Source organism: Danio rerio, chromosome 9, assembly GCF_052040795.2.
Source record: "Danio rerio strain M-AB ecotype USA chromosome 9, GRCz13ab, whole genome shotgun sequence".
NCBI classification, from domain to species: domain Eukaryota; kingdom Metazoa; phylum Chordata; class Actinopteri; order Cypriniformes; family Danionidae; genus Danio; species Danio rerio.
Genome location: NC_141029.1, coordinates 58,299,415 through 58,314,916, shown reverse-complemented (window position 1 = coordinate 58,314,916; position 15,502 = coordinate 58,299,415). Strand labels below are relative to the sequence as shown.

The window sequence follows — 15,502 nt, the reverse complement described above, 5'->3', positions numbered from 1 at the left end:
TATATATATATATATATATATATATAAAGTCAACCACATAGTGTCTTTATTTCTTGGGGGAATGCGGAGGGGGTATGTTTGGGGAAGTTTCGCCCAGGGTGCCACTTAAACTTGAACCGCCACTGCACTTTTCCACACAAGTCTAAAACCAGCTCAAGTGAAGGTTAAAACACTTGCAAAATTATTTTGCAAAAAAAATAATAATAATAATTAACTAGAAATTTGTAATTTTTATTACTTTTTTCTCATGCCATATTCAAAAATCGTATTAAGATTCGGGTTAAATCGTATTAAGATGTTTTTAATCCACTTCAAATATTGACTACTACTATACTTCCTGTGACAAACTACAAACAGTACATGTTTATACCGTTTTACATCTCCTAAACGCGGATTTAGTCACTGTTTTTGGATCAAACTAGCTTTTTAACAAACAAAACTCTTACTAACATCTATTAACATTTTAATTTTACGGGATTTTTAAACGATATCAGAATGTTATTGTGAACTGACCCTTTAAGAGCCCGAATGAGCGCCGCTGCGCTGCAGTTTCCCAGCAGTGAATGTGTTCCAGTGTTGCTAAGCTGCAACTCTACCGACCCCTGTCTGACAGTCCGCGATGTGTTCATCACCACCACCATCATCATCAGCGGCGCACAGATTTACCGCAGGCCGGCTCTGAGATGCTGAAGGCGGCGGAGCAGGTCACGCAGGAGTCGGTGCTGGACTTTCTGCTGGAGAGCGGCGGACGCGTCAGGAACAAGGAGCTCGTGGCGCATTTCAAACTCATCCTGAGCGGGGAAAACACGAACAGAGCCGCGCTGAAGGAGAAATTCAAGCGCTTCGTGGACAACATCGCGTATGTGAAGCAGGAGAACGGAGAGAAGGTGGTGTGTTTGAAGAAGAAGTACCGATTCCCGGAGGCGCGCAGCGAAGATGGCGATCAAGAAGATGATGATGATGATGATGATGATAAAGAGGAAGATGGAGATACAACTAGAGATAAAGATGGAGAAATAATGTGTAAAGATAAAGAGGAGATTAACAGAGCAGTCAGCGACCTCCAGCTCGAGGAGAAGCAGGTGTGTGTGTGTGTGTGTGTGTTGTGACATATCAGGACACTAATGTGTATAATGACATGTGTAACACTGGTATTACCGGAGAAAGTGAATTATGAGGACACTGCTATAAGGAGATTGAGATAAAATACAGTTTGTACAGTTTAAAAACAATGGAAACCAATGTAATGTCTCCACAATTCACAAAACAACCCTGTTTGTGCGTATGTGTGTGGCTGCATGATACTGAATTAAAAAGCTGACATTGTGATATATCGCGGTGTGAATATAATTTCACTTAAACAGATAGTTCACCCAAAAATACTATTTACTCTCCTGTTTTAAAGGTTTGAGTTTATTCTGTTCACAAAATAAGATGTTATAAAGAAAGCCAAAAACCAGTAACCATTGCATTCCAGTGTAGGAAATACAAACACTTTCAGTCGATGGTTACAGGTTGACATCATTCTTCAAAACGTCTTCTTTTGTGTTCAACAGGGTTTGAGACGAGTGTGCATGAATGAATACAGAACTTTCATTTTTTTGCGTGAGCTGTGCTTTTAAAGCTACAAATGCTTTTTTTTTTTTTTTAGCCTAAATGGTTTTAAATTAGCTTGAAAGCGTACATAGTCACAGGCTTTAATTTGTTGCTAATGTTATTTTTTCATGTGTTCAGGAGCACTGTTTTCTCAGAGGTGTATAAAGGACTAGAGACCCAGACTTGATAAAAGTACAAGTGCTCTATCAAAAAAGGGACTTGAGTAGAAGTTGAAGTGCTCTTCAAGCATTATACTGAAGTGGAAGCACTAAAGTATTCAACATTTCTTGTACTGAAGTATTGCAAATAGTTTATTGCAAAATTTACCACTCAAGTACTGAAAGTAAAAGTACTTAAAAGTACTAAAAGTCTTGTGTAATGTAGTTATTAAAGGTTCACAAAACCCTCAAATACTTTTTTTTAGATGTTAATAAATGAACTTAAATTAATTTAATACTAATTCAATAATTGTCAATCATCACTAATAACATAATAATAAAACAATTAATGTATATTTTCATTATATTACATGAAATTATTTTTTAAAACCTGCTTTAGCCCAAATATGACTGAAAATCCAATCTGAGTGTCTGAACTAATAATAATCCAAATTTGAAGTTGATATCTCCAAACCGCTCCAAGCTGGATTCGAACCGACAACCTTCCGCATGGGAGTCAGATGCTCTACCAAGGAGGGTTAAGACCATGGCCACTAGCGTCTGTCACTAGAGCGCATTTAGAGGTCAGAGGAGTGAGGTTTACCTGCTTAGCAATTAGTAGCTGGCCTCTGTTACACTCACCCCCCTAAACTTCACTCCTATCCGGGTCACAACACCAATGAAACCCCACCGGTCCTACCCCACCCAACCTGCTCCAAGCTGGATTCGAACCGACGACCTTCCGCATGGGAGTCGGATGCTCTACCAAGGAGGCTTACCTGCACAGCACTTACTAGCTGGCCTCTGTTACACAGTACCAGACATGACCACCAGGTTCAGGCGTTCAGGCTAAATGGATGACCTTATATTGGACCATGGCATCATGGTGATGCAGTGAGTCGCACAATCTCCTCACAGCAAGAAGCTCACTGGTTCGAGCCTCAGCTCAGCTCAGTTGGTGTTTCTGTGTGGAGTTTGCATGTTCTCCCCGTGTTGGCGTGCTCCGGTTTCCCCCACTGTTCAAACACATGCACTATAAATTAGTAGTGATGTGAGTGTGATTAAGTGTGTTTGGATGTTTCCCAGTGATGGGTTGCAGCTGGACGGGCATCCGCTGCGTAAAACAAATGCTGGATCAGTCGGCGGTTCATTCCGCTGTGACGACCCCTGATTAATAAAGAGACTAAGTCGAAAATGAGACGAGTGGATGAATATTGGACCATTGATGACCTGTTTTTGTGTGTGTTGTGAGGAATATGAATCATATTTTTTCATACTTTTGACAATATTTGTAAAGTATGCTTGAAATTCAGTAGCAGAATGGGCAGTTTGGTGGTATTTGGTTTAAATTTAGCCTAAAAAAACATTTACATGTGGATTGCTGTAGCAAAGTAATGATATATACTTAGTTTTTCATGTTTAGACTGCAGTGTTATGGCTTAAAGATGTAACCTCAAATGATCCCACAGTTTGAGGAGAGAGAGGGAATGTGTTTTGATTTCTTACTATAACTAATAACTATCAATATTTAGCTTGTCGTGTTAGAATTGGGATTTAGATTCTACATAGTGAGGTAAACATCCTGCTAATGGGACAGTGATAGTTAAGGGGCTTTAGATATGAAATAATTTTTCACAATCTTTTAAAGTGCCCATGATATCAGTATTGTGCATGGTCATCGTCACGCTATATTCAATTCTTGAATGTCTGGACATGTGCAGTGTGATGGAGAGTCTGCAGAGATGGAGCTGGAGCATGCAGAGGTGTGTGTGTCTGATATTTCCCTCATCGAGACGGATTCTCCTGCTGACTCCAGACCGGCGCAGCTCCTCATCAGCCGCCGCAGGACCTCCAGAGGCTCTCAGCGGGGTCTGCTGGCCCCAGAGGAGGATGGAGGAGCTCTGGACGGGCAGCTGGAGGACGGCAGCACCCCGAGGGGCAGCCGCAAGAACTTCATCGAACTCATGATGAGCAGTTCCCCACAGGTCAGACTGCATACATGCTTATATGCTGTAATACAAACGCACAATGCATATGATGTGTAGCGCAAATGCATGTATTATAATGCATATAATGAGTCTGAATGCACATACTTTACATATTGTGTAATCCAAATGCACATTTTGTAATGCAAATATAATTTAACAGCACATAATCCTATATTCTACAATCCAGTTCACATGCATGTAATATAATACATACAATGTAGGTCAGAATGCATACATGCCTATATAATACAAGCACACGATGCATGTATCATAATGCATATAATGATTCTGATTGCACGTACTGCATATAACGTGTAATATAAATGCACATATTATTATGCATATATGATATAAAGTGCACTTTCTGCACATAATCCAAATGCATGTAATGTAATGCATACAATATGTAATGCAAATCCATATAATGCATGTAACATATTATTCAAAATAGGCATTATTATACATAAATAATTAAAAAATTTAAATACTGCATGCAAGTTATGTATATTTGCTTGATGCGCATGCATTGATGCATGGAAACATAAATACATATACTATTTAATACATATGCACTTCATCGAGCTCATGATGAGCAGTTCTCCACTGGTCACACTGCTGCCATTGCACTGCTAATATACAGTATATCGTGCTTATATAATACAAATGCACAATGCATATGATGAACGCAAATGCACATATTACAATGTATGAATGAGTCCAAATCTACATACAATGTGTAATTCAAATGCACGTATTGTAATGCATATATAATTCAATAGCACATAAAGCCAATACTCCACAATCCAGTGCACATGCATGTAATATAATGCATACAATGTAGGTCAGAATGCATACATGCTTATATAATACAAGCGCACGATGCATGTATCATAATGCATACAATGACTCTGATGCATCATATTGCCAATACTCTACAATCCAGTGCACATGCATGTTATATAGTGCACACAATATGCAGTGGGTCAGAATGCATACATGCTTTTATAATATAGATGCACAATGCATATGACGCAAATGCATGTATTATAATGCATATAATGAGTCAGAGTGCTCTTAGTGCACTATAATATGTAATTCAAATGCACATAATGTAATGTTTTATAATTCAATGGCATATACAATTCAATACAATACAGTGCACATGCATGTAAAATAATGCATACATGCTTTTATAATACAAACACTCGATGCATATGATGCCAATGCATGTATTATTATGCATATAATGATTCTGAATGCACATACTGCATATAATGTGTAATCCAAATGCACATATCATAATGCATATATAATATAAAGTGCACAATCTGCACATAATCCATATGCAAATAATGCATGTAATGTAATGCATACAGTATGTAATGCAAATGCATTAAACATATTAACCAAAATACACTCCTGATGCATAAATAATTCAAAAAATAAAATACTGCACACAAAATGTAATGCAGATATGCTTAATGCACATGCATTGATACATGGAAACATAAATACTATTTAATACATATGCACTTCACTGAGCTCCACCAGTTAGACTGCTGTCATTGCACCCCATACACATATACAGTATATAGTACTTATATAATACAAATGCACAATGCATACATTCTGCACATAATCCAAATGCACACAATGCATCTAATATAATCAATTCATATGAGTACATAATGCAAATGCACATATTACAATGCATATAATGAGTTCAAATGCATGTAATGATTTTGAATGCACGTACTGCATATAATGTGTAATCTAAATGCACATATTATAATGCATATATAATATAGAGTGCACGTTCTGTACATAATCCAAGTGAAAATAATGTATGTAATATAATGCATACAATATGTAATGCAAATGCATTTAACATATTATCCAAAATACACATTGTAATGCGTAAATAATTCAAAAATAAAATGCAAATGTGCTTAATGCACATGCATTGATACATGAAAACATAAACGCATTTAATACATATGCACTGCATCGAGCTCCATCAGTCAGACTGCTGCCATTGCACTGCATATATCCAGTATATTGTGCTTATATAATACAAATGCATGTGATGAATGCAAAATGCACATAATATAATGCATGGATGAGTGCAAATCCACATACTGCATATAATGTGCAATCCAAATGCTCTTATTGTAACATAATGCATATACTCTACAATCTAGTGCAAATTCTGCACATAACCTAATTGCAAAGACTGCATGTGATATAATTCATACAATACTTATGCAAATGCACATAATGCATTTAACATATTATCCAAAACACTCATATTATAATTAATAAATAATTCAATCTCCCATAATGCACACAATATATAATGCATGTCATTTATAATGCAAATATGCTTAATGCACATGCATTGATGCATGCATATTATAAATAATACAAATGATTAATGCATACATGAATGTTGTATGTAATGAAAAATGCATACAATGATAAAAGACGAGATATGGTGGGAGTCTTTAAAATGAATTATCTTTATTAATCCCGCAACGGGCAATTAAATTAGGGCAGTAGCATCATGACACATCATGCAAACAAAATCACACAAAAACAATAGTGTGATCAACCCTGCTCCTGGAGATCAGCCTATCTTCCTGTGCAGAGTTCAGCTCCAACACTGATCAAACACTCCTGAACCAATCCATCAGGACCTGAACCTTATTAAAGGCGGGTGTGTTTGATATGGGTTGGAGCTGAACTCTACAGGAAGGTAGATCTCTAGGAGCAGGGTTGGTCACCCCGGTGATAAAGAATATTAAAAACACACCCCAGCATGCTTCATAATTCATTCAAGATGGCGTGATCATGCATAGGCTGTTTAATAAAGTGTGTCCTGCATGCACAGGTGAGGCGTTCTCTGGTGCACCGTAGCTCTCTGTCCATCAGGAGCTCTTCAGTGGACGAGGACTGTACGTCGGTAACGCTGGACCCGCTGGAGCACCAGTGGATGCTAATCACAGCAGACGGCGACTGGGAGAGCCTGCGCCGCTTACTAATGTGCGACCCCACGTTAATCTCCAAGCGAGACTTCGTGACCGGCTTCACCTGTCTGCACTGGGCTGCCAAACAAGGCAAGCACGAGCTCTTAGCGATGCTACTCAAATTCGCCAAACAGAACAACATAGCGGTGAACATAAACACGCGCTCCAGCGCAGGATACACGCCGCTACACCTCGCAGCAATGCACAGCCACAGCGAGGTGATGAAGCTGCTGGTGGGAGCGTTCGATGCGGATGTAGATCTGCGGGATTATAGCGGGAAGAAGCCGGCGCAGTATCTGTGCACCAGCGCCTCCGCGGACCTCAGGGATATAATCGGAGACTGCGGGAGTGAAAACGCGGAGGACGAACCCGCCGGCGGCCGCTGGAAACTACCCAGAGTGCTGAAGATGCTAAACCACACAGAGGACCTCGACAGCAAACCCAGAGCTCTGTGTCGGAAATCATCCATCAGCCGAATACGACTGCAGAGGAACCGATTCAAGACGCAGATCGTCCACAGCATGTCCTTCAGAGAGAACGAAGAGGTAGACGAGAGTCTGAAGAGCCCTGTGAAATCCAGACCGCTGTCAAACCTGTTCGGCTGATGCTAAAACTGCAATTAAAGAGATTTGGTTTACCTCAGAAGTTCAATTCTGCCATCAGTCGCTGTGCTTCCAGTCAAATATGTGAATTTGATTATGCACATGTAACCCCGCCGGTCCTACTCCACCCAACCCGCTCCGAGCTGGTATCGAATCGGCGACCTTCCGCATAGTAATGTAATGTAATGTGTGTTTATATAGTGCATTTATTGTGTATGGCCATACACCGAAAGCGCTTCACAATCATGAGGGGGGGGGGGGTCTCTCCACACCACCACCAGTGTGCAGCATCCACTTGGATGATCTGACGGCAGCCACAGGACAACGGCGCCAGTGCGCTCACCACACACCAGCTATTGGTGGAGTGGAGAGACAGTGATAGAGCCAATTCAGTGGAAGGGGATGATTGGGAGGCCATGATCGTAAGGGCGGATAGAGGGACTTTGGCCAGGACACCGGGGTTACACCCCTGCTCTTTCACGAGAAGTGCCATGGGGTTATTAATGACCACAGAGAGTCAGGACCTCGGTTTAACATCTCATCCGAAAGACGGCGCCCACTGACAGTGTAGTGTCCCCTTCACTATACTGGGGCATTAGGACTCACACAGACCACAGGTTGAGCACCCCCTGCTGGCCTCACTAACACCACTTCCAACAGCAACCTAGTGTTCCCTAGTGGTCTCCCATCCAGGTACTGACCAGGCTCAGCCCTGCTTAGCTTCAGTGAGTAACCGCTCTTGGGCTGCAGGGTGATCTGGCTGTGGCATAAGAGTGGGTTGCTCTAACAAGGAAGCTAAAGACCATGGCCTCTATAGCGTCTGTCACTAGAGCACCTTTAGAGGTCAGAGGAGTAAGGTTTAACTGCACAGCACCCACTAGCTGACTCCGTTACACAAACACACACACACACACACACACACACTCACACACGTTTATATCTGTCACATCATCTGATCAGCACAAACTACAGCACTGAAGTGCACACACTGTACCGATGAAGTGCAGGCGCAGACTTTACTCACTCAATTTGGTTGCATCAGAGTTTATTAGAGAAGAACAAAGACATGATATGCTTTTCTTTCTTAGATTTTTTTGTAAAAAATAATCAGCAAAATAATCTTATCACAAATCGAAAAACTAGATTATTGCTCACCCCATTGGCAGATCATTTTGCTTGATTTAAGGAAAAACTCGCTTCATTTTGGCATATTATTTCTTAAAACAAGACTATATGTGTTGCTTTTCTAGAAAATGCTTCTTGATTTAAGAATTTGTAGATATTTGGACTAGAAACAAGACAAAAAATCTAAGTAAGAAAAGCATTTTTTGCAGTGTAAAGAAATACACACTACATTACATCAGATGGAAACGCTGCTTTATTAGCTGATGCTTTATGCAATATTCCAGTTTTGTGCATGAATTAAATTCACGTCTTTTTAATGGAAGCACTGATATTTACTCATCCTCCACTTGTTTTAAACCTGTTTGAGTTTATTTCTTCTGTTCAGAAGAACAAAACTCATAAAAGATTAAGTAGATAATGAGTAAATAAAATAGTTGGGGTGAACTGTGCATTCAAGTGTATTGCGCAGATCATGATGCATGAGTTTCACAGATGAACAGAGAGTTAAACTGAAGTGCATATTATAGTTTGAATTCAATGCAACACTTGTTAATACATTTCAGACATTTATAATGAGAGAAGAATTCATTTATGAAAACAAAACTTCTTTCAAAACAGTCTTCTGAAACACTGGATATTGTACAATTAAAGGCAAAATGACTCGACTCCTTTGAAATATGAATTATTTTTAAATAAATCATGCTGTTTAACAGAGCAAGGGGAGGTTTTCACAGTATCACTAGGGAAATGTACATTTAAAGTTAGAATTATTCGTGAATAATTCTAATTTAATTTTATAATAAATATTTCACAGGATATAATTTTGCCTTTAACTGTATATACACAGAAATGATGACAGTAAGATGAGAACTGCTGCTGCTTTGTTTACATAGTACTTTATATATATTTTAATGTTTAAATTAATAATAAAATTATTAAAATAAATACATTTTTAATTAAAATGAAGATTTTAAATAATGAAAAAAATTCAAAAGATTTAAAAACATGTAATGATCGTGTAAAAAGACTACTTTACAGTATCAAAAGTTAACTATGGTATATTAGTTAAAATTAACAATTAATTAAAAACCAAAACTAACAATTAATAAAATTTCTCCATATAAAAAAATCTCAGTTTCTCTATTAATCTTAATATAAATATAAGAATGTTTTATTTTATAATATTAGTCACAACATGAACAAAGATAAGGCAGTAACATTGACAAAGTTTAAGAAATGTAAAAAGATTAATTAATCGATTAACTATTGTTAACAAACATAAATTTATTTTAAAGTGTTACACAACTGTGTTCAGCCAAACAAAATTATAGTTTCATATGGTTTATTTTTTAAAATGTGCAAATAAATTATGAATTTATTAATGAAATACATTTTTGATTATAATGAAGATTTTAAATAAAGAAATGAAAGCTTAAAATAAATAACAAATTGCATTTTATTAAAAGTCTAATTGTACAATAAAAATTATTTTAAATTCTTACAATTGTGTAAAAATCCACATATTATTTTTGATACATTTAAAATATAATTTTCCACATCGGGCACTTGTAGATGGAGATATATGCAGTAGCTTCTGCTTTTAAATGTTAGGATGAAGACGGATCAGCTGGAACACATTTCAATGCAATCACAATTGTTTTACTATGCACAATTATTTGATCAGATTATACAGACAGAACAAATGTAGATATAATAATCATATCGAGTATTTTTGACTTCATATTTCCCTGAATGCACTTTTTTTTGCTGTTTTACTGTATTGTGAAGGTCTTTCAGACGCAGACATGAATGTGTTTTTTCCGACTGTTATCCTGTAAATGTGAACATGACCTCATGTGTTTACGATGCTTCATAAGCTGCTGTTCAGATGGTGGATGGTGTTTTTTTCCGTGAGCTGTTTTCTGCACTTTTAGCTGATTTAATGACTGAGATTTTCATGTGTTAGAGATTCTTATGATCACTAATTAATAGGGATGCACTGATGCTGAATTTTTTACATTTACGATAACCGATAACTTTAGATTTGGCCAATATCCAATATAACAATCTTTTTAAAAAATAGTTTTTCAATATTTTGTGAATGATTGCAAATGCATATAGACTGAAGATATAGCCGATAACGCTTCACATTTGAAGAATAACAGCCAATATATTGGCTTATAAGCATAATAAAATTTTCCAATATTGGCATTGCAAACACATAGAGTGAACCAATAAGTCTTTAAATTTGGAGAATGATAGCCGATATGTAGGTTAAAAACATACTCTTTTTCTGTAGGATTGCAAACTTGTGTGAACAATAACTCTTTAGATTTAGAGGCCAATATGTTAGTCAATAAACACATTTTTATAACTTTTCTGCATGAATGCAAACACAGAGTGAATCAATAAATCCATAGCTAATTTTGAGGCCAATAGCCGATATATTAGCTGATAAATATAATTTTTTCAAATTTGTCTGCATGATTGCAAACACAGAGTCAATCGATAGCTCTTTAGATTTGGAGGCTAACAGCCGATATATTGGCTGATAAACATACATTTTCTGCATGCGCAAAAACATAAAGTTAACTGGTAACCGATAACTCTTTCAATTTGAAGGCCAATTACCGATATATTGACTAATAATTTTACACTTTTCAAATTTTTCTGCATGATTACAAACACAGATAACCGATAATTCTTTTAATTTGGAAGCAGATAGCCGATATATTGGCTGATAAATCAGTTTTTGCATGATTGTAAAGACATAAAATGAACCAATAACACTTTACATTTGGAGACTGATAGCCGATATATACATTTTTCAATTTTTTCTGCGATTGCAAACATATAGTGAAACAATAATCGATAACTCTTTTAATTTGGAGGCTGATTACTGATATATTGACCAATAAATATACACTTTTCAAATTTTTCTGCATGATTGCAAACACAGATAACCGATAATTCTTAAAATTTGGAAGCAAATAGCCGATATATTGGCTGATAAATTTACATTTTTGTGGAATGTTTCTGCAAAATATCTAACACAGAGTGAATCGATAACTCTTAAGATTTGGTGTCTAATAGCCGATAAATTGGCTGGTAAACATACATTTTTCAACATTTTCTGCATGCGCAAACACATAAAGTAAAATGGTAACCGATAACTCATCAATTTGAAGGCCAATTACTGATATATTGACTAATAAATATACACTTTTCAAATTTTTCTGCATTTGGAAGCAGATAGTCGATATGTTGGCTGATAAATATCCATTTTTCTGTATGATTGCAAACATAAAGTGAACCGATAACTGTTTACATTTGGAGGCTGATAGCCGATACATTAACTGATAAATTTACATTTTTCAGATTTTTTCTACGATTGCAAAAACAGAGTGAAACAATAATCAACCACTCTTTCAGCTTGGAGGCCGATTACTGATATATTGGCCAATAAATTTACACTTTTCTCATTTTTCTGCATGATTGCAAACAAAGGTAACCGATAATTCTTTAAATTTGGAAGCAGATAGCCGATAAATTGGCTAAGAAATATCCATTTTTGTGGAATGTTTCTGCAAATTTTCTAACAGAGTGCATCGATAACTCTGAAGATTTGTAGGCAAATAGTTGATATATTGGCTGATAAATATACTTTTTTCTGCATGATTATATGTCTGCATGACATATAGAGTGAACCGATAACCGATAATTCTTTATATTTGGAGGCAGATAGCTGATATATTAGCAACAGAACCAGTAGAAGTAAACATAATTTGTTGACTTAAATATATCAGCCTAATTGTGTCATCAGACCGATACTGATAACATTAAAAATAGCAAATATTGTGCATCCCTATTAATTACTGTAGTAATCCCAAATTCCTCAATGTGCCTGAGAGAGAAATGTTCATTTTAGGCACCGGTAAATGAATAATAATAATACAAAACATTATACACAAATAGACAAAATTAATTTCTTCTTCAAATATTTTCCAAATGATGTTGAACAGATTCAGGAATTGTTCACTGTGTTTCCTGTAATATTTGTTCTTCTGGAGAAAGTCTTAATTATTTTATTTGGGCTAGAATAAAAGCAGTTTTTAGTTGTTTTAAAACCATTTTAGCAAAAATAAAACTGCAATATTAGTGTTGGATTGTCTCCAGAACAAACCACTGTTATACAATGACTTGCTTAATTACCCTAACTTTACCCTGATTACCCTAGTGAAGCCTTTACATGTCACTGTAAGCTGAACACTAGTGTCTTGAAGAACATCTAGTCTAATATTATGTGCTGTCATCATGACGAAGATAAAGTTAATCAGTTACTATAAATGATGAACTGTTATGATTAAAAATGTGTTGATGAAAATTTGTAGAAATATTTGAAATTAAAATGTGTCATCATCTGTAATGAAAGCGATGTATATTGACAGACTATTAAACCCAGATCTGTGTTTACATTCCCTGAAGATGATCTGAAGTGTGTTTGCTGTTGTTCCGCAGTTACTATGGTGTCTGTTAGTGGTTGCTAGGTGATGTCCTGTTGGCTTTGATGTCCTGTTGTCTTTGATGTGTGGAGTTTTGACTGTTCACTGATGCGGCTCTTAAATATCAGCAGAGCTTCACCAGCTGCTGCCGCCGATACATTATTGATGGACATTTAGGAGATGCAGTCAACTTCTCAAACACACACACACACACAAACACAAACACAGAGAGACACAAACACAGAGACACAAACATGCATATTGCACACACACACACAGAAAAAAAATGCACACTACACACACATTGACACACAAACACACTACACATGCACGCTTAAAAAGACACACACACACAAATACTATACACACATGCACACACTCATGAATACACTCTCAGACACACACAAACACAGAGAGACACAAATATGCATATTGCACACACACAGACAAAATGCACACTACAGACACATTGACACACAAACACTACACATGCACGCTTACAGAGACACACACACTACACACACAGAAAAACTATACACACCAACACTAACACATGCACGCACTCACGAATTCACTCACTCTCTCACACACACACACACACACACACACACACACACACACACACACACACACACACTTGACTCAGTAAGTGTGTAATTGTATAATTTTCACACACACACATACACAGTGGCTCAATGGTTAGCACTGTGGCCTCACTGCAAGAAGGTTGCTGGTTCAAGTCTCGGCTGGGTCAGTTGGTGTTTCTGTGTGGAGTTTGCATGTTCTCCCCGTGTTGGTGTGGGTTTCCTCCAGGTGCTCTGGTTTCCCCCACAGTCCAAACACATGCGCTATAGGGGAACTGATCAACTACACTGGCCGTAGTGTATGAGTGTGTGTGAATGGGTGTTTCCCAGTACTGGGTTGCAGCTGAAAGAGCATCCGCTGTGTAAAACATATGCTGGAATAGTTGGTGGTTCATTCCGCCGTGGCGACCTCTGATTAATAAGGGACTAAGCTGAAGAAAAACAAACTGAACTGTGACAGCAAATAAATACAGCGCTTTCAGCACTGAGAGGTGTTTTTGCATGAGCTCATGATATTCAGCAGCAGACCCGTGATAATCATAATCATATCCTTCACTTAATGTGCTTCCCAGATGACTTTATTGCACTGTAAGAGATGAATCTGGCTGGCTGATGATACTGGAGCAGGATTTGCACTGTCAAATATGAATAAATAAGTGAATAAACACTGTCAGATTGAACATGTTTGTGATCCTGAACACAGGAGATTATAAGACTATGACAAATGCAATAATGTAAATATGAGACGTGCAGTAATATTCTGTGCTGTATAGTGATGCTCATTTGTTGTGTTTGACTGGAAGCCTGAATCAGATCACCTCATTTACATCACTAAAAGCATGTGTTGGGTATAAACATAAGCTCTTTGACTCTGTATTGACTTTGTGTTTGTGAGGGTTGTGTGTTTTCTGTGTGCAGGTTTCTCCATCAGTGAGAGGTTTATTATGATCTGCAGCTCTTTGTGTTTGTGGTTTAGAGATTTACTGGAGATTATCATTGTTTCCAGAGCTGGGCAAAGTTCAGGAAGTTTGAGAATGTTTTATTTCTACATCATCAGACCTCATAAAGCTAAATGTGTGTAAAGAAGTTTCTGGGTTTTAAATGTTCATCAGCTTAATTTAATTTTAAAATTAAATTAGTTAATTAATTAAAATTATTTATTTTTATTGTATAATTACTTTTAATTTAGTTCATTATTTTATTCATTTTTATTTTATTTTATTGATACATTTAATTTAATTACATTTTTATATTTAATTCATTAATTTTCTTTCAGCTTAGTCCCTTTACTTATTAAGGATTGCCACAGTGGAATGAACCTCCAACTATTCCAGCATAAGTTTTAGTACAAGGAAGTACAGGGAAACACCCATACACACTCATTCACACACACACACACACACACACACACACACACACACACACACACACACACACACACACACACACACACTCATGAACTACGACTAATTTAGTTAATCAATTCCCCACGCGGAAACCCACGCCAACACGAGGAGAACATGCAAACTTTTAGGGTTTAGTCCCTTTAATTATCAGGGGTCGCCACAGCGGAAGGAACCAACAACTTATCCAGCATATGTTTTACGCAGCGTGTGCCCTTCCAGCCACAACCCATCACTGGGAAACACCCATAAACACTTATTCACACACACACTCATACACTACAGACAGTTTAGTTGATCAGTTCCCCTATAGCGCATGTGTTTGGACTGTGGGGGAAACCGGAGCACCCGCCAACACGGGGAGAGCAAACTCCACTAATTTAAATTAAATTAAATTAAATTAAATTAAATTAAATTAAATTAAATTAAATTAAATTAAATTAAATTAAATTAAATTAAATTAAAATAATTTAATTTAATTTAATTTAATTTAATTTAATTTACTTAATTTATTAATT

General features: G+C 36.9%; 1 protein-coding gene across 1 annotated transcript; it reads left to right on the top strand.

Moving 5' to 3' along the window:
- The first annotated feature begins 604 nt into the window (after positions 1 to 604).
- sowahca (sosondowah ankyrin repeat domain family Ca) lies at positions 605 to 8,951 on the top strand. The gene is made up of 4 exons (XM_087268564.1): positions 605 to 1,082; positions 3,476 to 3,739; positions 6,633 to 7,516; positions 7,822 to 8,951. The coding sequence occupies exons 1-3, from the start codon at positions 684 to 686 to the stop codon at positions 7,371 to 7,373; spliced, it is 1,404 nt and encodes a 467-aa protein (XP_087124690.1). The 5' UTR covers positions 605 to 683; the 3' UTR covers positions 7,374 to 7,516; positions 7,822 to 8,951.
- The last annotated feature ends 6,551 nt before the right edge of the window (positions 8,952 to 15,502 follow it).